Source organism: Terrapene carolina, unplaced genomic scaffold (genome assembly GCF_002925995.2).
Source record: "Terrapene carolina triunguis isolate 2854851 unplaced genomic scaffold, T_m_triunguis-2.0 Scaffold234, whole genome shotgun sequence".
Classification (NCBI taxonomy): Eukaryota; Metazoa; Chordata; order Testudines; family Emydidae; genus Terrapene; species Terrapene triunguis.
The window spans coordinates 6430927-6448841 of NW_020664585.1; the positions used below are offsets into that span (position 1 = coordinate 6430927).

Consider the following 17915-nt stretch of genomic DNA (forward strand, 5'->3'; position numbering starts at 1 on the left):
CTGAGTTGGCACTCTCAGTTGGGTTCCGCCAGAACCGCATCGTCACAACTATAGAATTAGAATTTATAATCCCTATTCCATTATGAGATATCTTTGAGCTATAATGTATCTTTAGACAGGTTTTTTCCTCAAAAAGCATTTTATCAAAAAAATCCAATTTAAATAAAAAATTCAGATTTTTATTTTTTTAAATCATTGATTTTTATCCATCCTGAAACAAAGCGACTTCTGTGTCACTTCCAAAACCAATAACAGCATTATGTTTCTCAAGGGTGAATCTCTTAGGCAAGAACAAGGCTAGTTGGACTCCCCACAAGTCAACCCTGATGCTCAACACTGTACAATAACTGTATAAACTCATGAGCCAAATCTAGTACTAGCAGACCCGATTAATTTCCCATCTAAACAAACAAAAATAAGAGGACCCTTCCCATTTCCTGACTCAAGATGAAAGAAAGCCTTCTCAGTGCGTGCTGCAGATCTAGCCTAGCAGAAGCGGAAGTTATAATGAGCAGCTGATAAGAAACAAATGAGATTCTCTTAGGTAGTACAGTACAAGAGCTTTTTTCACTGGGTAAACTTCTTGAATCTGAGCCTGGAGACCTGGCTCCTTGAACTGAAATGGAACTGGGCGCCTTTCTTCCTCCTCTTAACTCCCCTATACAAGATCTCCCAAAAAGCATTCCTGCAATTTTGGCCTCAATTTTTCTGCTTATTTGCCAGTATGCATGGGAAACCTTTCACTCTTTGGTTTATCTGCAACTAGAGACAGCAGCACACAGAGCATGTATTTGCTTCACTGTAAAGTTATGCTTTGTTTGCTCTGGTGGTGTATAAACTACAGATAAACACCAAGAGCAATTCAGACCCCACATGCTGCATTTCTCCCAGCATGCAGCAAGATACTTGCAAATAGAACAATTTCAGGGAAGAAAAGACGCCAATAAAGTTAAAAAATGCAGCCATTCCGACCGTTATTTAATTTTAGTCAAGCAAAAAGTGTTTCACCCAACCACTGGGGACAGATCAGGAAGCTGTGGGACTGTCTCTTAGGCCTTGGCTAAACTTGAGAATTCACAGCGCTGCTGTGAAGTGCGAGTGTAGTCGTGCCGCCAGCGCTGCGAGAGCTCTCTGATTACACGCTTTACAGCACTGCACTCGCTGTGCTCGGGAGGGGGGAGGGCGTTTTCACACTCCTGAGCGCAGCAAGTTGCAGCGCTGTACAGCGCCAGTGTAGCCAAGGCCTTATTGTGTTAGTGCAGTGCCTAATGCTGTGGAGAGCACACAATTGGGAAGTAGAAGATCCAGGTTCCATTTCTGTATCTGCCCTCAACCCTCCAAGTAACCACAGGCAAGTCACTTCACTGCTCTGTGTCTCAGTTTCCCAACATTTACACTTTATCCACCTCCCCGGGAGAGATGTGAACATTAATTAAAGCTTGTAAAACACTCAAGATTCTCAGAAATGTGCTTCACAAGTGCAAAGTATTATTATCCTACCCTGAATAATTTAAATGGTTATCAGAAGAAAAAAAAAAAAAAAAACAGGGAAAGGCACACTACGGAGGGCCTCACTGAGTATTTTTGGTTCACTAACAATACTAATCACTATACAGCAGTTTAAAACTTTAAAGCCCTTAAACATTAACTAAGCAATTCTTATATCTTCACTGGAAGGTGTTTTTCACTAGGGAAGCTGAGACAAAAATGTTAAATTATTTGCCCCAGGATCAGCGTCAGAGCCAAAATTAGTCTTAAGTTCAGACGACATAATAATTATTATACAGCACCCATTTTAAAAAATGATGCCAAACGACACCACTGAATAGGGATATGAGAGGCTATATGTTCATTAATAGTGATCATGTTTAAAAACAGCACACTTCTACTTCTAATTACTGTTTAAAAAAAACCAACAGATTTTCTTAAATTAACATTCAACTGTATCAACTACCTTGTCTCATAATTTGCAATTAGAATAATTTATCAACCAAGAGAGGTGTTTCATGTCAAGTGGGCATAACTTGACATCCCAACTAATTATGTTTATGTGTATATATATTCACAAATAGAAGTGTCTGTATTATGTGGATGGGCTTGATCTGCTATAGCATCTTTTATCTGAGAATCTCAAAACACTTTATAAACATTAATTCTAACCTACTTAGAAGACATTGTGAAGGTTACTGTACAGGTATTACAGATGAGTCATACTGAATGAGTGCCAAAGATAGACATAGAACCTAGAAGGCTCATGTTTTAGACCCCTACTCCAACCACTCCCTCATAGACCTGACAGGGGCTCAGAGAGTGGGGAGGAAACACCAATAATGATAATCAGAAACTAAAGAAAATGACAATGAGATGCATCCTCCCTACAGGAGTCATTCAGCAGAGAACAGACTAAACCCCATCTGCTCAATATGCAATTAGGAGATGAAAACTTAAAACAGCAGGGGACTGAGAGCACACTTGGCATGGCACATCTTGTTATTAACTCAAATCTGTATCTCCAGCCCCTTCCAATGGCAATCCTTGCTCTTAATTTTAGATATCTCTATTCTGTGTGGGAGGATGTTACTTTTGATTGTAGAGGGAAAATGTGTTGAAGTGTCAGGAATATTATAAGTTGCACCAACTAAAACATGCATACACTAAAATTAAAACTTCTATTTTGTGTCACTGGTTCTCTGCCTCGTCAGTGGCTTGAATTTATACAAACTCACTGCCCTCCATGGACAAGGATTAAGGGCACTGATTATTCAGCACTCTTCACTAAAGAAAAATTTCCATTAATTTCAATAAGACCAAAAGTCAGGTTTGTGTAGTCGAGAGTCTGCGGTATAGTGCTTAGAATACTCTGGAATCCCAAGCCTCAATTTGGATTGCTGTTTCTGATTCTGCCACTGACTCACCGGGTGACATTTAATCTATTTTCCACACAAAGATTTCCATAAATGGGGTAACAAAATCTATTTTACAGGGGAGTTATGGGGCTTATTTATAAAATGCTTTGATATCTCCAGAGACTTTGAGAGAGACTTTGAATTTCTCCAGTGCCTTTTATCCAAAGAGTCTCATCTGGGGACCTCAAAATGCTTAATGAACAAGCTTCCAAAAATCTCTGTGAAGTAAGGTTTTATTGTCCCATTTTACACATAGGAAATGGAGATTTAAAGTGGCTAAAAGACTTGACTAAAATAATGTAATAGGGTCCACGGCAGAGGTAGAAAGAGAAAGTAGTTGTTCTGGGTCCCAGGCTCCTGTTCCAATCAACAGACCCCTCTGCCAGTATTTTCTCTTTTGCATTTCTATTTGTGTCTTAGAAAATTCTAAGAATGTGTGGTGTTTAAAATGTACAATACAATCTCATTGAGGCGCTGCTTCTTTTTGATACTAGAGTGATGTGCTTACTGAATCAAATCAATGGAGATATGAATCCTCCTTTGACAGACCATTGCATTACAGAATTGTAATCGCAAAACGAAACATTTACTATAAAGAGAATACATTCACCAGCAGCACATAAAGCAAGGAGAGAAGAGCATGCAAACATCCAGATCATTTGTACTTACACAGTAAAACAGGTTTCTTGACTGGCACAGACACTTGCTGAACTGGAGTCACATCCTAACATTTGTAACAAATTTCTCTTTAAGAAAGGAGTCATGCATCACATGGAAATTCAGTTTCTGACAGCTTAAGTAGGAGATGGCCATTGTGGCAACAATGCTCTGTCAAATGTAGAGATCCCAGAGCCTAGCAGGCAGAAAATATAAGCTTCTCCATGAGTAACAGGGTCCCCCTTTGTTCTAAGGTCAACAGTTTTCTAGAATCTCCAGAATGTCTCCTTCCTCTGCCACCTGCAGATCTCTGACTGAGGGCACGTCTTCACTACCCGCCAGATCGGCGGGTAGCAATCGGTCTATCGGGGATCGACTTATCGCGTCTAGTGAAGACGCGATAAAATCGATCCCTGATGGCTTTGCCGTCGACTCCGGAAATCCACTGCGGCAAGAGGCGGTAGTGGAGTCGACGGCGGCGCGGCAGCGGTCGACTTGCCGCCGTCCTCATAGACAGGTAAGTCGACCTAAAATACGCCACTTCAGCTACGCTATTCACGTAGCTGAAGTTGCGTATCTTAGGTCGACCCCCCGCTGTAGTGTAGACCTAGCCTCAGGAATTAACACGGTAGTAGCCAGACATTACATTTTTCCCACAGCAGTCCCAAAGCAGAGCAATCCCTTACTTCAAAGAGGATTACTCTTTAAAACATATCAATTTAAACACAGGAGTGGGTGCCTTCTCTTGGTACTTCAACTAAGCCTCTTCTCGCTAAGCCTTCCGGATCCTTTGGGGTCTGACTTCTGGAGAGTGTTTTGCTGGTGTTGAAAGAGGCAAGCTGTCAAAATCTTGATAAATAAATGCAGCAAGCTGGGATGTCACTGTTTGCTGCGAACGTTTAAAAAAAAAAAAACCCACAAACCTAGTGTGAAAAGCTGTGTACAGAGCAGCGCCCCTGAAAAAAGTGTTCAGTATTATGTTTATCGTCATTATTAAAACACTGGTGAGGTTTTATTAGGGAGTAATTTGTGTTTGTCTTGTTTGATCAGCTACAAAGGTTAACATTTATTGGAACTCACAGTTCAGATCTTTTCTTTGAGCACTTATCTTACCCCTCCAAAGTCCCTCCTCTACTGCTTTCTCTATTACTGACCACCACCACTATCCTCCTTGTCACTCAGGTCCATAAACTAACAGTCATCTTTCATCAATCCCCTCATCAGACCCACATAATCAGCCTCTTTCTTATATAACATCTCTAAACTCCCGCCGTTCTTTTCTGTCCACGCAGCCAAAATTCTCAGCCAAGCTCTATTTGTACTGCTACTATTAATAAAATGGACTCAGAATGAGAAAAAGAGCATTTATTGTTTATATATGTTTCACTCTATATGCATCCGAAGAAGTGGGTTGTAGCCCACGAAAGCTTATGCTCTAATAAATTTGTTAGTCTCTAAGGGCTGGTCTATACTTAGCCGCTAGTTCGGCAGCTGGAAATCGAACTTCCTGGTTCGATTTATCGCGTCTGGTCTGGACGCGATAAATCGAACCAGGAAGTGCTCGCCGTCGACTGCGGTACTCCAGCTCAACGAGAGGAGTACCGCGGAGTCGACGGGGGAGCCTGCCTGCCGCGTGTGGACCGCGGTAAGTTCGAAGTAAGGTATGTCGACTTCAGCTACGTTATTCACGTAGCTGAAGTTGCGTACCTTACTTCGACTTGGGGGGTTAGTGTAGACCAGGCCTAAGGTGCCACAAGTACTCCTGTTCTTTTTGCGGATACAGACTAACACGGCTGCTACTCTGAAACCGAGCATTTATTGATTACCCTTAAGATATACAGTATACACAAACAAAGGGCAGACAACTATGAACACCTAGCTATATTTAGATTGATGAATGCTGAAAATGAGCGCTTTGGCTGCTCTGAAAATGTGAATGAAGAAGTGGATGTTTTCCCTATGATTAGCTGGCAGGCCCAAGTAGAGCAAAACAGCTTCACAACACCCCATGAATCAGCCAATATTATAATAATTTTACAGATAGGGAAACTGAGGCAGATAGCGGTTAAATGACTGTCTAAGGTCATATAGCAAGTCATTAGCAGAGCCAGAAATACAACACAAGAGACCTGGCTCCCAGTCTTCTATTTGAATGACTTGAGCACATTACCTTCATGTTTAAATAAGTTCTGAAGACTACATATTAAATTACCAGCCCCATTTCTGATCATTACTGATTAGATGACCCTCAGTAACTAAACATTTACTTCTGTTATACATTGAATCCTTGAAGAGTGTTTTAGATTAGATGTTTTTCTAAAAGATGTGCTCCAGTAGTTATTTTGGGGAGTTCCATGGTATGCGCTATACAGGAAGTCAGACAGATTATCACAATGACCCTTTCTGGCCTTAGCACGTATGAACCACTCTGAAAAATATTTAATAAAAGAAATAATCACACAACTTCCATTTTGAGCACCAAAGGAGTTACTGAAAGTCCTACGTTCAGAGTCCCTGCTTCAACACAAAGCCTTTCCAGTAGCAAACCTATCAGAAGTGATATCTGAAAGCCTATATTTTCCTTAAGAGTTTCCAAATTTTAATTCCCTAGAAACTCTGACAATACCATAAAACTCTAGTTTGCATTTCAAAAATTAAGATGCTTCTGTTGACTGGAATACAAAGAGCCAATTTTATTTCCTTGGAGACAACTGTTTGTCTTTATAATACAATTTTTATAATAATTTTAAGGGTTTTCTGCCCAGACCGAAAGAAAACAAATAAAAACCTGCAGTACACTTACGCAGCTTTCAAACACTTTAGTACCTTTGTCTTTTAGTTCTGAGAAGACTGTCAGTGGCACTGAGATCGAAGCGACCAGTGAACAGAAAAGGAAAATTATAAAACCACCAATTTTTGTGTACAAAGAAAAAAATATGCAATGAATACCGTCTAACACCTCTCAATATTTCTTTCACACAATCGCAGCTTTTCCACTATTTCCTAAGTCTGCTATGGCGCACTTCCTCTGCCCAAGAGAAGGTTGAGGCCGGATGCTAATGAATCCTGCCAAATGCACAAATTACTTACAAGAGAGTATTTGCTCTGGGAAACATAGATTATGTCTTAAGGCACCTATAGCAGAGCTTTGTCTTATATTATTTGTAAGGGAGATGCTGCACTTGGCCTGGTAAGTATGGAGTTCATTTGTAGTGTACAGAATGTAGATAAATGTCTCCATTTCTAAGTGTGAATTCCTGGGTTTGAACCTTCAACAAGCTATACTCCACCGTTTACAAGGTAAAACTTTCCACATGCAGCTCTCTAACATCACTATACTTTGATTAATGCAATAAATCCTCCCCACTGCCCTCTGCAAATTCCTTATATCAGAACTTTCTACTGCATGCACTTCCCTTTCCACTTTCGCAGGCAGTGGGGCCTGATCCTGCAAAGGGAGGCACACCCTAAACTCTCACTGAAGTCAATGGACATGGAAGGTACATTCCTACCCAATCAAGCCCACAGTCAAAGAAGGGAGAAGAGTCCTTTGTCCCAGTACCTAATCCCGGTGACTCATGTTGTGGCTAGGAACATCCTAAATACAATCCAAAATCCTGTGCTATTTTTGCTAAAGAATATTGCTTAAATAGTTCTAAAATGGGGGAGGGGGGAGAAGCAGTACAAAACTGCATAAATTAAAATTTAACTTTAATTACACTTTGAATTTTAGAGGGCTGAGGCAAAGGGCTACAGAAGAAAGCATCTACAGCCCTTTTAGCAACCTTAAGCGAGGTACTGTTCCCAATCAATCTCATGATGGTAGAAGGTGACATTCAGATAAAGTGTACAGTACAAGACACGTGATAGCTGTAGTCTGCTTCACTGTTTACAGGTAACATATTTGTAAAAGTTTCTGATCCACTAAACTGCATATCAGAATGTGTGTTCTTGTCACACTTTCCCCTGTAAAGCAGTTGATTTGACATGATTTTTTAAAAGAGCAATGATTTAAATTATTGCAATGCAACTGAAAAATAAGTTTAACTAAGCTAAAAGCCTGTTCTGTTCACAGAAGAAAGAAAAGCAATCACTTCTCTCCCCTTCAGGTTTCCTCACGTGAAACGTGGCAGCTGTTTAAACAGCACAAAGCAATGATGCACACACTTTAATGTAGGAGACAAAATTAGAAGTTTGATTTGGAATCCATTCCCTGCAGAAAATATGACCCAGCACAAACCTGGACACTTTTAGAATTATGGGGAAGATGCACTTCTTTGTCCAGGCTTTCCCCACGTGATTAAATCCTGGTTTTCTAGCAGACTGGTAAAGCTGTAAAATAGTATATAATTTAGTGTCTCTTGAGGTCTTGAATAGCTCATCTTAAGCCTCCAAGTCACCCAGGCACAAGTGAGGAGTCTCAAATAAATAAAAACACAATTTTGTCATGGTGACTTCCTTGTTTTTTCATCTGCATAGGCCATGTTTGCCCAACTCTGGGAACATGGTTAGTGTTGCTGACTCTGCAGAACACAAACATCAGATATTTTCCATAAACAACATCAATTTTTTTCTGTTTAATTTTCTGAGTTAAAAATAACTACTACTACTCAGCAGTCCTGGATTTCCTGACAGTGCAGGTGCTTGGCTTGAGAATGAAGTCTACTGTATCAGTGTGTCTTGAGCATCCCTAGAGCAGATAAGGATGTAGAGACAACTTCAAAGGATAAGTGGGGGTAGTTCAGTCTCCAGGCTTAATCAATCATTCTTCAGCTGGTGATCAGGCACTCAGTTTTACTAATTTTACATGCACCATGTTCACTAGACATTCACCTAAAGCCAGGCTTAAAAAAAAAAAAAAATCCTGTTTAAAAGGCACAAACTTTGTGATCAGTTTGTTGTGCTAATTAAAAGGTGACGATGGAAAGGCTTAGTCTATTATCTGAAATCTGTGCAGGGAACTTCATCAGGTGGAATTAACCAGCCTTGAGAGTCAGAACATCTTAGGGCTTGTCTACACTGGCACTTTACAGCGCTGCAACTTTCTCGCTCAGGGGAAAACAAAACAACACCCCCCTGAGCACAGCAAGTTTCAACACTGTAAAGCGCCAGTGTAGACAGTGGACCATGCTCCCAACGCTGGGAGCTATGCCCCTCGTGGAGGTGGGTTTTTTAGAGCACTGGGAGAGCTTCCAGCACTCTGCCGCAACTACACAAGCCATGTTAAAGCGCTGCTGAAGCTTTAACTAGCTTTAATTTTTAACTGGAATCTACTGAAAAGGTATTTTCTGTCTCTTGACATATTCTCCTCCCAATACATAGGGCCAGAATATCAGAACAATGACATTTGCTAAAAAATATACACACACACACGATTTAGTGTTTGTATGACAATTGGCTATTTTCAATAAGCACAAATTACCACCACAGAATTGCTCCCTCACTAAATATGATCACCGATTTTCAAAATCTTAATAATACAATGGTAAATTTAAAAATATATATATAACTGAACAGAGTAAAAAGTGAAAAATATTTAAATCTAGATTACTTTAACAACTTTATGCTGATGATTTACTTTTTGCATTTCTCTTAGTTGGGACAGTGAAAGCAGACTGGTTAGTTTTATATTCTGGTTCTCATGCATTAGCACAAAACTCTCCTCTGAGTTCACAACATTTATAGACAGGCAATTTACAATTCACTCTTCTTCATGGAAATTATTTACCTATTAACAATCGTTAAGGTAATCAAAAGAAAGGAGTCCATTTCATTGCACTGCCTACGTCACAAAATTGTATGTCTAGCCAGTTACACTATTTCTCATGCATAGTCAGTTTCCCCTTTACTTTATGAGTCTTTTACATAGCAACACCTGAAAAGAACATTTTTAAAATATATAAATTAAAATATAAAAAGGTGGCTGTAAAACCACAAAAAATGGCAGGGCACGTCAGGAATAGGTGAAATTCATTTTCTTTATTTTACTAGATTTCAAGTTAACATGTTCCCTTTAAATTAAAAACATTTTAATGTATATGTTTTGAAGAATTTCCCACCCCTCCTTTTAATCAAAATCTAAAAACGTGAATCCAAATTGACTTTCTCCCTTAAACATTCCCAGTGGCATCTGAAGAGCCAAAAGCTTCAAGCAGACATGCATCTTCTCAAAAACACATTTCTACTCCACAGCATGATTACCTTATGTCCCTGTCTCCAATGTGGAAGACTACAGACACGGGCGATAAGCGTTAGCATAATATCTTACTAAAAAGGTGGAAGGCAAGACTGAGGTTCTAGTAGCATGTCTAAATAAATTCAGGAAGTACTACCAACAAACTGAAATCACCGGAACAAAGTTAAAGTGTTACTGTAAAATAATGAAAGATGCTGACTAATCATTTCTTGTACTTGCAAGCGAAAAAAGCAAACAAATAGCTGGCTACTTTTCTTATGGAACAGGAAAAGAAAAAGAGGTAGAAACTTTTATTCTGTCCTTTACAAATTATTTGGCTTTGCCGTTAATTGTTGCTGCTAACTTTGGGCCCAATCCCAAGAGGTATTGATCATCTGCAACTTCCACTGAAGTCTACGGAGGCAGGAAGAGCTCGGATTCTCTCAGAATCAAGTCCTTTTATTTTTAATTCTCATCATATACTGAAGCTAACCCTACTTGTTCCATTTGCAACCCATATTAGAATGCAATGAAGATCTCTCTTTGTCCAGAACTTTAATAACATACAGGGATACAAGCTTTGCCTCTATAATGCCAAGTCCCCAAAATTTTCTACAGATACTTTAAAGTTTTGCTGTTTCATTTAAACAAAAGTAATTTAGATACAACAAACAAAACAGAAAGTAAATAAATACTGAAAGTAAAAGAAAAAGCTTTACTGTTCATATGCTCCCCCCACAGGTTCTGCTCCAACATTACTATATTTTCCATCACACCACAAAAGCGATTGTCACCAGAGCTTATGAGATAGCGCAGTAACGGTCCTTTTTTTGATGTCTGTCACAATGCAGCCTGACAATTATAGCTTTGGAAGGGATTTTTAAGGCCAGTCACTCCCTAGGTTAAGTCATTTCAGAACTGTTTTAGGCCCCACTGGTACCTTCTGTCTTAAATATACTAAAATTACTATGCAAGTCACCAGTTTTTAAACCTGCATTTACCTCTCTCCCCCAAGCCCCCTTTCTCTGCTTCTGTAGTTTATTTATATCAAATGTGGAGTATAGGGAGGAGACATGGCCTTCCTCTGGACCTGAGGGGGAGAAACCACCATGTGCTCCCTGGTGGGCAGAGCCAGGCCAGCCACGCCCAACGCAGAGGGGCAGACAGGAAGTATAAAAGGTAGGCCCTGCAGCTCAGTTGGCCTGGAGCTGGTGAGGGAGATAGATGCTCCCCACTGGGGTTTGTGCCTAAGTGGGACCTCTACAGCACAGAGGACTTGAAGGGATTGCTAGGGATGCTGAGGAGCTGCTGGGACTGTTGCTAGCTGTATACCCTGAGGAGATAAGAGGACACTCATAGAATGAAGGTACCCAGTCAGTGGGTTATAAGAAGTAGCCCTGGAACACCAGACAATAGTCTGGTTGTAGTGCCAAAGTACTGGTTTGTGTGTCTTGGTGGGATCCCTGCTGACCCAGTGGCAGAGATTGGTCACTGTCAGGGCTCTGGGCTGGGACCTGGTGGAGTAGGGTGGGCCCAGGTCCCCTTATCCTTCCTGCAGCCACCCCACCCTGGGAATGCTGCCTACCCACCTTGGGCCAAGAGGCTAATGTTTTCTGCTGTCTGCCTGAGTTAGGATGTCAGGTGAGAGACCATTTGGTGCTCTGCCCTGCCAGAGGGTCAGAGCCCCTAGCCACTTGGTGCTCTGCCCTGCTGCAGGGCCAGAGCCCTAGATTCTCTGCTGCCTAGCCCTAGAAGGCCAGGACCTCAGAGTAGCAGCCGTGTTAGTCTGTATCCGCAAAAAGAACAGGAGTACTTGTGGCACCTTTGTTAGTCTCTAAGGTGCCACAAGTACTCCTAGAAGGCCAGGAACTCAGAGGCTGCTAAATCCCCTTTCAGCTGGCTTTTCCAGAGATGTGGAAGCAAGGGGGTGTGGCCTCCCTATTGGCCTGGTGGGGACGGATGGACACTTTCCTCTACATGGAAAAACTGAGGTTCCAGACTACTCAGCTAAAACATTTGAGGTTTACTCCACCCTTCTCCCACCCTCTCTCTTTAAACCATTCCTCATGTGGAGTCTGACATTGATGCCTTCTGGAACAGTATATGGCCATATCTGGGACCAGGGATCATGTAGTAGGTAGCTATTTGACATTACTGGGCATAGCTATCCATCCACCTTAAACATACTGCAGGGGGAGTTTTCCTATCCAGAGCACTTGTGCAAGTGTATAGTCAGTCTTGTACAGTACATGTGTCTGTGTTATGTTACCAGTTCCTGCCTCACACCATGTTGTTGTACCCTCTTCTCCAAATTCCTGTTAGCCCACCTAATGTCATCGCTCACCCCTCTGCATCCCCTCCCACCTCCAGAGGATGATCCATGTTCCCTAACAGGTTCTCATGCTTTCCCCTGTTCCCTCCCCAAGTCTCTGCAAGATCATAACTGGAAGAACTGATGACAGACACACGACTGCTCAACCACGCCAGCCCCTTTATACCCCTGTCTCCCCCTAGTCCGACACTGATCCCCCCTCACCCAACTTCCCCTACAACTCCCCCATGCCCAGGTTTTAATGGGTTCCCCCTTTGAACTAATGCTACAATGTACCACTGCGGTCCCCTGAGTACCCCCAGCCCACCCCAAATCTCATTAGCTGCCCTGGAGCCCCCCGTGCCCCCAGATACCCTCAGCCCAACATCCTGGACCATCAACCAACCTCTTCAGGCACACAACCCCCACAGGGAGCCCCCTGTTGTCCTAGACATCCATAACCCCACCCCAGCTCCCCAGCCTCTTGGCGCTTCCTGTTGCCCCAGACACTCTCCCTCAGGGGGCCCCCAGTGGCCCAAGACCCCCCCCCCAGCATTACCCCCGCGGGCCCCCCAGCATCCCCCGCGGGTCCCCCCGCACCTGTAGGCCAGGCTCATGCACTCGAAGAGCCTGGTGAGGGAGGCGTCGATGCTGAGGCGCCCCCCGGCCCCGCCGCCGCCCCGCGCCGCCCCGAAGCGGTAGGTCTGGCACGTCTGCTCGTTGACCGTGTCGAAGTCGTAGCCCTTCTTGGGCGGGTGCTCGCTGTGCGGCGACGAGACCATGAAGTGGCCCGAGTGGATGATCTGGGGCCCCGCGGGCTGCCCCCGCCGCGGCCCGGGCCGCCGCCCCGCCGGGGAGCCCCCCTCGTCCGTGTCCGAGGAGTCCTCGTCCGGCTCCGCCCGCCGCGACACGGGCCCCGCCGCCCCGGGGAGGCGGCCCGGCCGCATGAACACGTCGGCGGCCATGGCCCGAGCCTCCCGCTCCTGCTGCGGCCGCGGCCCCCTCCCGACTCCTGGCCGCCGCCCCACCCCCGTCTGGCAACGCCCCCGGCCTGGCGCCGCCCCTTAAAGGAGCCGGGGCCCGCGCCCCGCCGGCCCGCGCAGGGGCAGGGTCAGCGACAGCTGGTGGCGGGGCGGGAAGCCCTGGTCCAGGACTGGCACCTGTCTGAGGGAGGCCAGGCAGCCACCCCAACGCCCCTACCCGTGCTCCCCTGGCAGTGCACCCTAGCCTCTAGGCCCCTCCCCCTCTCTTCCCCAATTCCCAACCTCCCTGCACCCCACCAACCACCCTTACACCCCACCTTCCTCAGCACTGCATCTCCCCTGAACTTCAACCCCACCCCTGCAATGCATGCTCCACACACACTCTTCCATGGGCTTCCCCAAACCCCCCCTTGCACTGGTAAAGCCTTTCCTTAATTCCTGCACTGTAATCCACCCAAACCAACCCTTCCCCCTGCAGGCCTTGGTGCCCCTCCCTGCTACCATACAGCCACTACAATTCCCTAAACACCCATCCACCTATCTACACTATAATCCCCCTGGCACCTTCTCACATCCCCTCCAATACCTAGACCAGAATCACCCAGCACCTCCAAAGAACACCCGCCACACACACATGCAGACAATGCTCCTACTCATTACATTATGGTCACATTTGGGAACCACAATCAAGGATCAGGGTCCCATTGTGCTAGGTGCTGTACAGACAAACAAAAGAGAACTCTTTGGGGCAGGAACTTGCAATCTACATGTCAGACAGGATGATGCAGGGTAGTCCCCTGCTCCCACTGAACACCCCAAAGAACAAGCCAGCCTCAGGAGGCTGAGGAAACTCCTTCACTGGAGGTTTTCGAAAGGAGGCAGGATAGCCACCTGTCTTGGATGACTAGACATAACAAATCCTGCATCGCGGCAAGATGACCCTTGTGGTCCCTTCTAACCCAATGGTTCTATGATGCTAAGGCCTGTACTGCCATCCCTCAAACAACTCAGGTGAGGTCTGGCACATCCTCCAAACACACTACAGTGGCCCCTGCCACACCAACTCCCCACATACTAGCACTGCAATCATCTCGCTATGCCCTGCATGGCTTTGTTGCAATGCAGCACTCAGTTTCAAACCAAAAGGCAGCATTTTCACTTCCCCTCCATATGTACAGGGTGGGGCCAGGAGAACTTTCTCCACTGACCTCCTTCCTCTCCCTAGCTACACAGGGCTGCAAGGCAGTTACATTATCACTTAATCACAAAGTGACAACTGGGTTATTTACAATGAAGATGGGAGACGTGTCTCTTCCATACACACAGAGGGAATCGAGAAGTTTCTGTCTCAGCTGTGACTAACACCCTGCTGCTGCAACAACCCCTCCCTCTGCACTCCTATCCCATTAGCGATCATGCAATGCCACCCCAGAGCTGCCTGCAGCCTTGAAATGCTCTAGCCCAGTGGTTCTCAAGCAGGGGTACGCAGAGGTCTTCCAGGGGGTACATCAATGCATCTAGATATTTGCCTAGTTTTACAACAGGCGACATAGAATCATAGAAGATCAGAGTTGGAAGAGACCTCAGCAGGTCATCTAGTCCAGTGGTTTTCAAACTTTCTGGTGACCCAGTTGAAGAAAATTGTTGATACCCGTGACCCAACGGAGCTGGGGATGAGGGGTTTGGGGTGTGGGAGGGGGATCTGGGCTGGGGCAGGGGGTTGGGGTGCAGGAGGGGGTCAGGGCTCTGGGCTTGGGGTGCAGGGTCTGGGTTGGGGCTGAGGGGTTTGGGGTGCAGGGACTCTGGGTTGTGGGGGGGCTCAGGGCTGGGGCATGGGCTTACCTCTGGTGGCTCCCGGTCAGCGTTGCAGCTGGGGTGCAGAGGCAGGCTTCCTGGCTATCCTGGCACCACGGATCGCGCTGCACCCCAGAAGCGGCCAGCAGCAGGTCTGGCTCCTAGGTGGAGGCACGCAAGCAGCTCCACATGGCTCTCGCCCACAGGCACCGCCTCCCCATCATCCATTGGCTGGAAACCGGCCAATGGGAGTGCAGAGCCGGTGCTCGGGGCAGGGGCAGCATGCAGAGCCCCGTGGCCCCCTGGCCTAGAAGCCAGACCCGCTGCTGGCTGCTTCCGGGGCGCAGTGCGGTGTCAGAACAGGTAGGCACTAGCCTGTCTTAGCTGGGCAGCACCGCTGATGGGACTTTTAACATCCCGGTTGGCGGTGCTGACCAGAACCGCTAGAGTCCCTGGGTGCTGAGCAAGGCGACCCAGTACCTTACATGCTGCGACCCAGTACTGGGTTGCAACCCAAACTTTGAAAAACACTGATCTAGTCCAACCCCCTGCTCAAAGCAGGACCAACCCTAGAAAACACAAGCAAAGTCAGTACAAACTAAAATTTCATAGACAATGACTCTATACTGCTCTACATACTATATACTGAAATGTAAGTACAATATTTATATTCCAATAATTTTATTTTATTATATGCTAAAAATGAGAAAGTAAGCAATTTTTCAGTAACAGTGACACTTTTGTATTTTTAAGTCTGATTTTTGTAAGCAAGTGGTTAAGTGAGGTGAAACTGGGGGTATGCAAGATAAATCAGACTCCTGAAAGGGAACGTCTGGAAAGGTTGAGAACCACTGCTCTAGCCAATCCTGTTTATAATGAAGAGGGCATCATCCTTGCTATAGGGCTCTGGCTGCCTGTGATTGCCCTTCCTGCTATAGCCCATTGCAAACGGAACAGAACTGCTCTCTACTCCTCCTAGTGGACACCAATTTAAAAATCAAATCAAGTTTAAACTGTGCCTTTTCTTTGGAGTCTGGACAGTATCACTGATTAGACTGGGGAATTCTTATTTTTTGATTTTATAGAACAGTTTACAGTGAGTGGAAAAAGCTAGACAAAAAAGCACAGATCAAAGTCCCTTGCCCAAAGTGTATAGGGAACTGGGGATAATGAGTACCTCACATAAGGTGAATAGGCTCTGGCCCTTAAGGTGAAAACTGTCACAGGATGACTAAAACTGGCACCCACTAAATTTCTTGCTAGACTTTCCTGGGAGAAGTGGCGGACACCTCAGTGACTAGGACAGTTAAAAGAAGACTGCACAAGACACAAGAAAAATGTGCAAGAGGAGAAAGAAAAACCCAGCACTGGTCATGGGGTGGTAGTCTACCTGAGACAATAGGTCTTTTCTAGGATTCTGCTGCCAATTATTTCTGGGCCCATGTTAAAAACACAAAATATAAGCAACCGAAGTGGGGGAAAGGCCCACTAGCCCCACAACACCAGTTAGCTGTCCAAAATGTAATCTTGTTTGGACATTGTCAGGCTAAAAATCACATGGGTTATTTCTTTTTACATATTTTTACCTGGACAGTTAATACCTTTCTCTATTAAAAGGTAATACTTTAACAGTCCAGGTTGAATAAAATAAACAAGTATAAATGGTGAACAGCAAATGGGACTTTAATCTAGACTGGTCAATTTTACTTTGATTCTCATGTTCATATCTGTATTTACATATATCCAGTGTCAACCATACAACATATACACAATTAGAGCACAGTCCTACTAACACTCATTCATGTAGGTCACCCACTACAGTTCCCCCCCCCCATGCACTTTGTCTTAACTTCCCCTCTCCCAGTTTTAGTCTCCACAGGCAGCACTATAAACTTCTGGCAGCACAGCTATGTCAGTGAGGGGGTGTGAGGAGGTACAATTTGCAACCACCACCACTGTGTCAACAAAAGTCCATAGTGTAAACAGTTATACTGGGAAAACTGCATTTTTTCTGGTATAGCTTATTTTGCTCAAAGGGACTTCTCTCTCACACTTCACTTCATGCATCCTTTCACTCCATTCTTTATGCCTGGAATAGTTTTCTTTATTATACAACAAGCAAATTATCTTCATGCAAATCCCCCTTTAACACACACCTTCTGTGAAGCCTGAGATAAATGCACTAAAAATGTGAGCATTGTATTAAAATAAAACTCCCATCAGCACAACTTTGTGAGTGAATTGCTATCAGGCCATTCAATGTGTAAATATGCTTGATCTATAAAGTCTAATTTAGAATGCAAGATCTTTGGGGCAGGGATAAAGTGACCATGTTTTCAAAATAAAAAAACGGCATTTTTACAGCAACTTTTTAGGGTAATGAAATATACTTTTTAAAGTGTTCTTCTGTATGTGCTGACTTTACTATTGCCAGTTCCTGACTCAGTGACACAGGTATATTTCTGAGTACAGGACTTTTTCCAGCAAGTGTCTGAATAAATTTGTCATAAAACATTCACTTCAAGAAAAAGCATAATTTTGATAGCATTCGACTTTTCCATTCACTTCAAAACACTGTTTTTTCACACTGAACACTTGTTTTACTAGACTGTGTGTTCCCAGTAAACACAGACCAAAGGATACTTGATACAACAGTACATCTTGAACATTTTGTGGTTCTAACAAAAAATTATTAATGAAATGAAAATTGGAACATTTCAAGTGTCCTGAAAAACTGGCAGATATGGACACTTAGGGTAGAGGCCACATCTCTCATTGTGTCTATACACTGCAGAGCACACTGATGGAGAGCAAGAAATCAAAGTGGAATTTTACTAATCTGCAGTCACTTTACAGAAGTTGCACTAACGGTTTCCCCACTTCTCAGGAAAATTCAACAAGACATCACCACAGTGATTTGTCTGCATTACAAGTTTTTTTTGTTTGTTTTACAAAATATACTACAGCATATGACCCTGTGAAGTATCAAAGCAATACTCAGCACTTTAAATAATCAGAGTACATTGTGGGATCCAGTAATCTTGCTCTTTTATTGGATTTGTTTACTCACTACTTTAATTCCATGAGAC

General features: G+C 44.2%; 1 protein-coding gene across 3 annotated transcripts in view; it reads right to left on the minus strand.

Moving 5' to 3' along the window:
- The window catches only part of MLXIP (MLX interacting protein), a 63037-nt gene extending 49997 nt beyond the window's left edge, over positions 1–13040 (minus strand). For all 3 annotated transcript variants that reach the window (XM_024196207.1, XM_024196206.1, XM_024196208.3), the window contains exon 1: positions 12650–13040. In XM_024196207.1, the coding sequence (XP_024051975.1) occupies positions 12650–13014 (365 nt within the window). In that variant the 5' untranslated portion in view covers positions 13015–13040. The remainder of the gene's footprint in view (positions 1–12649) is intronic.
- Between the last annotated feature and the right edge of the window lie 4875 nt (positions 13041–17915).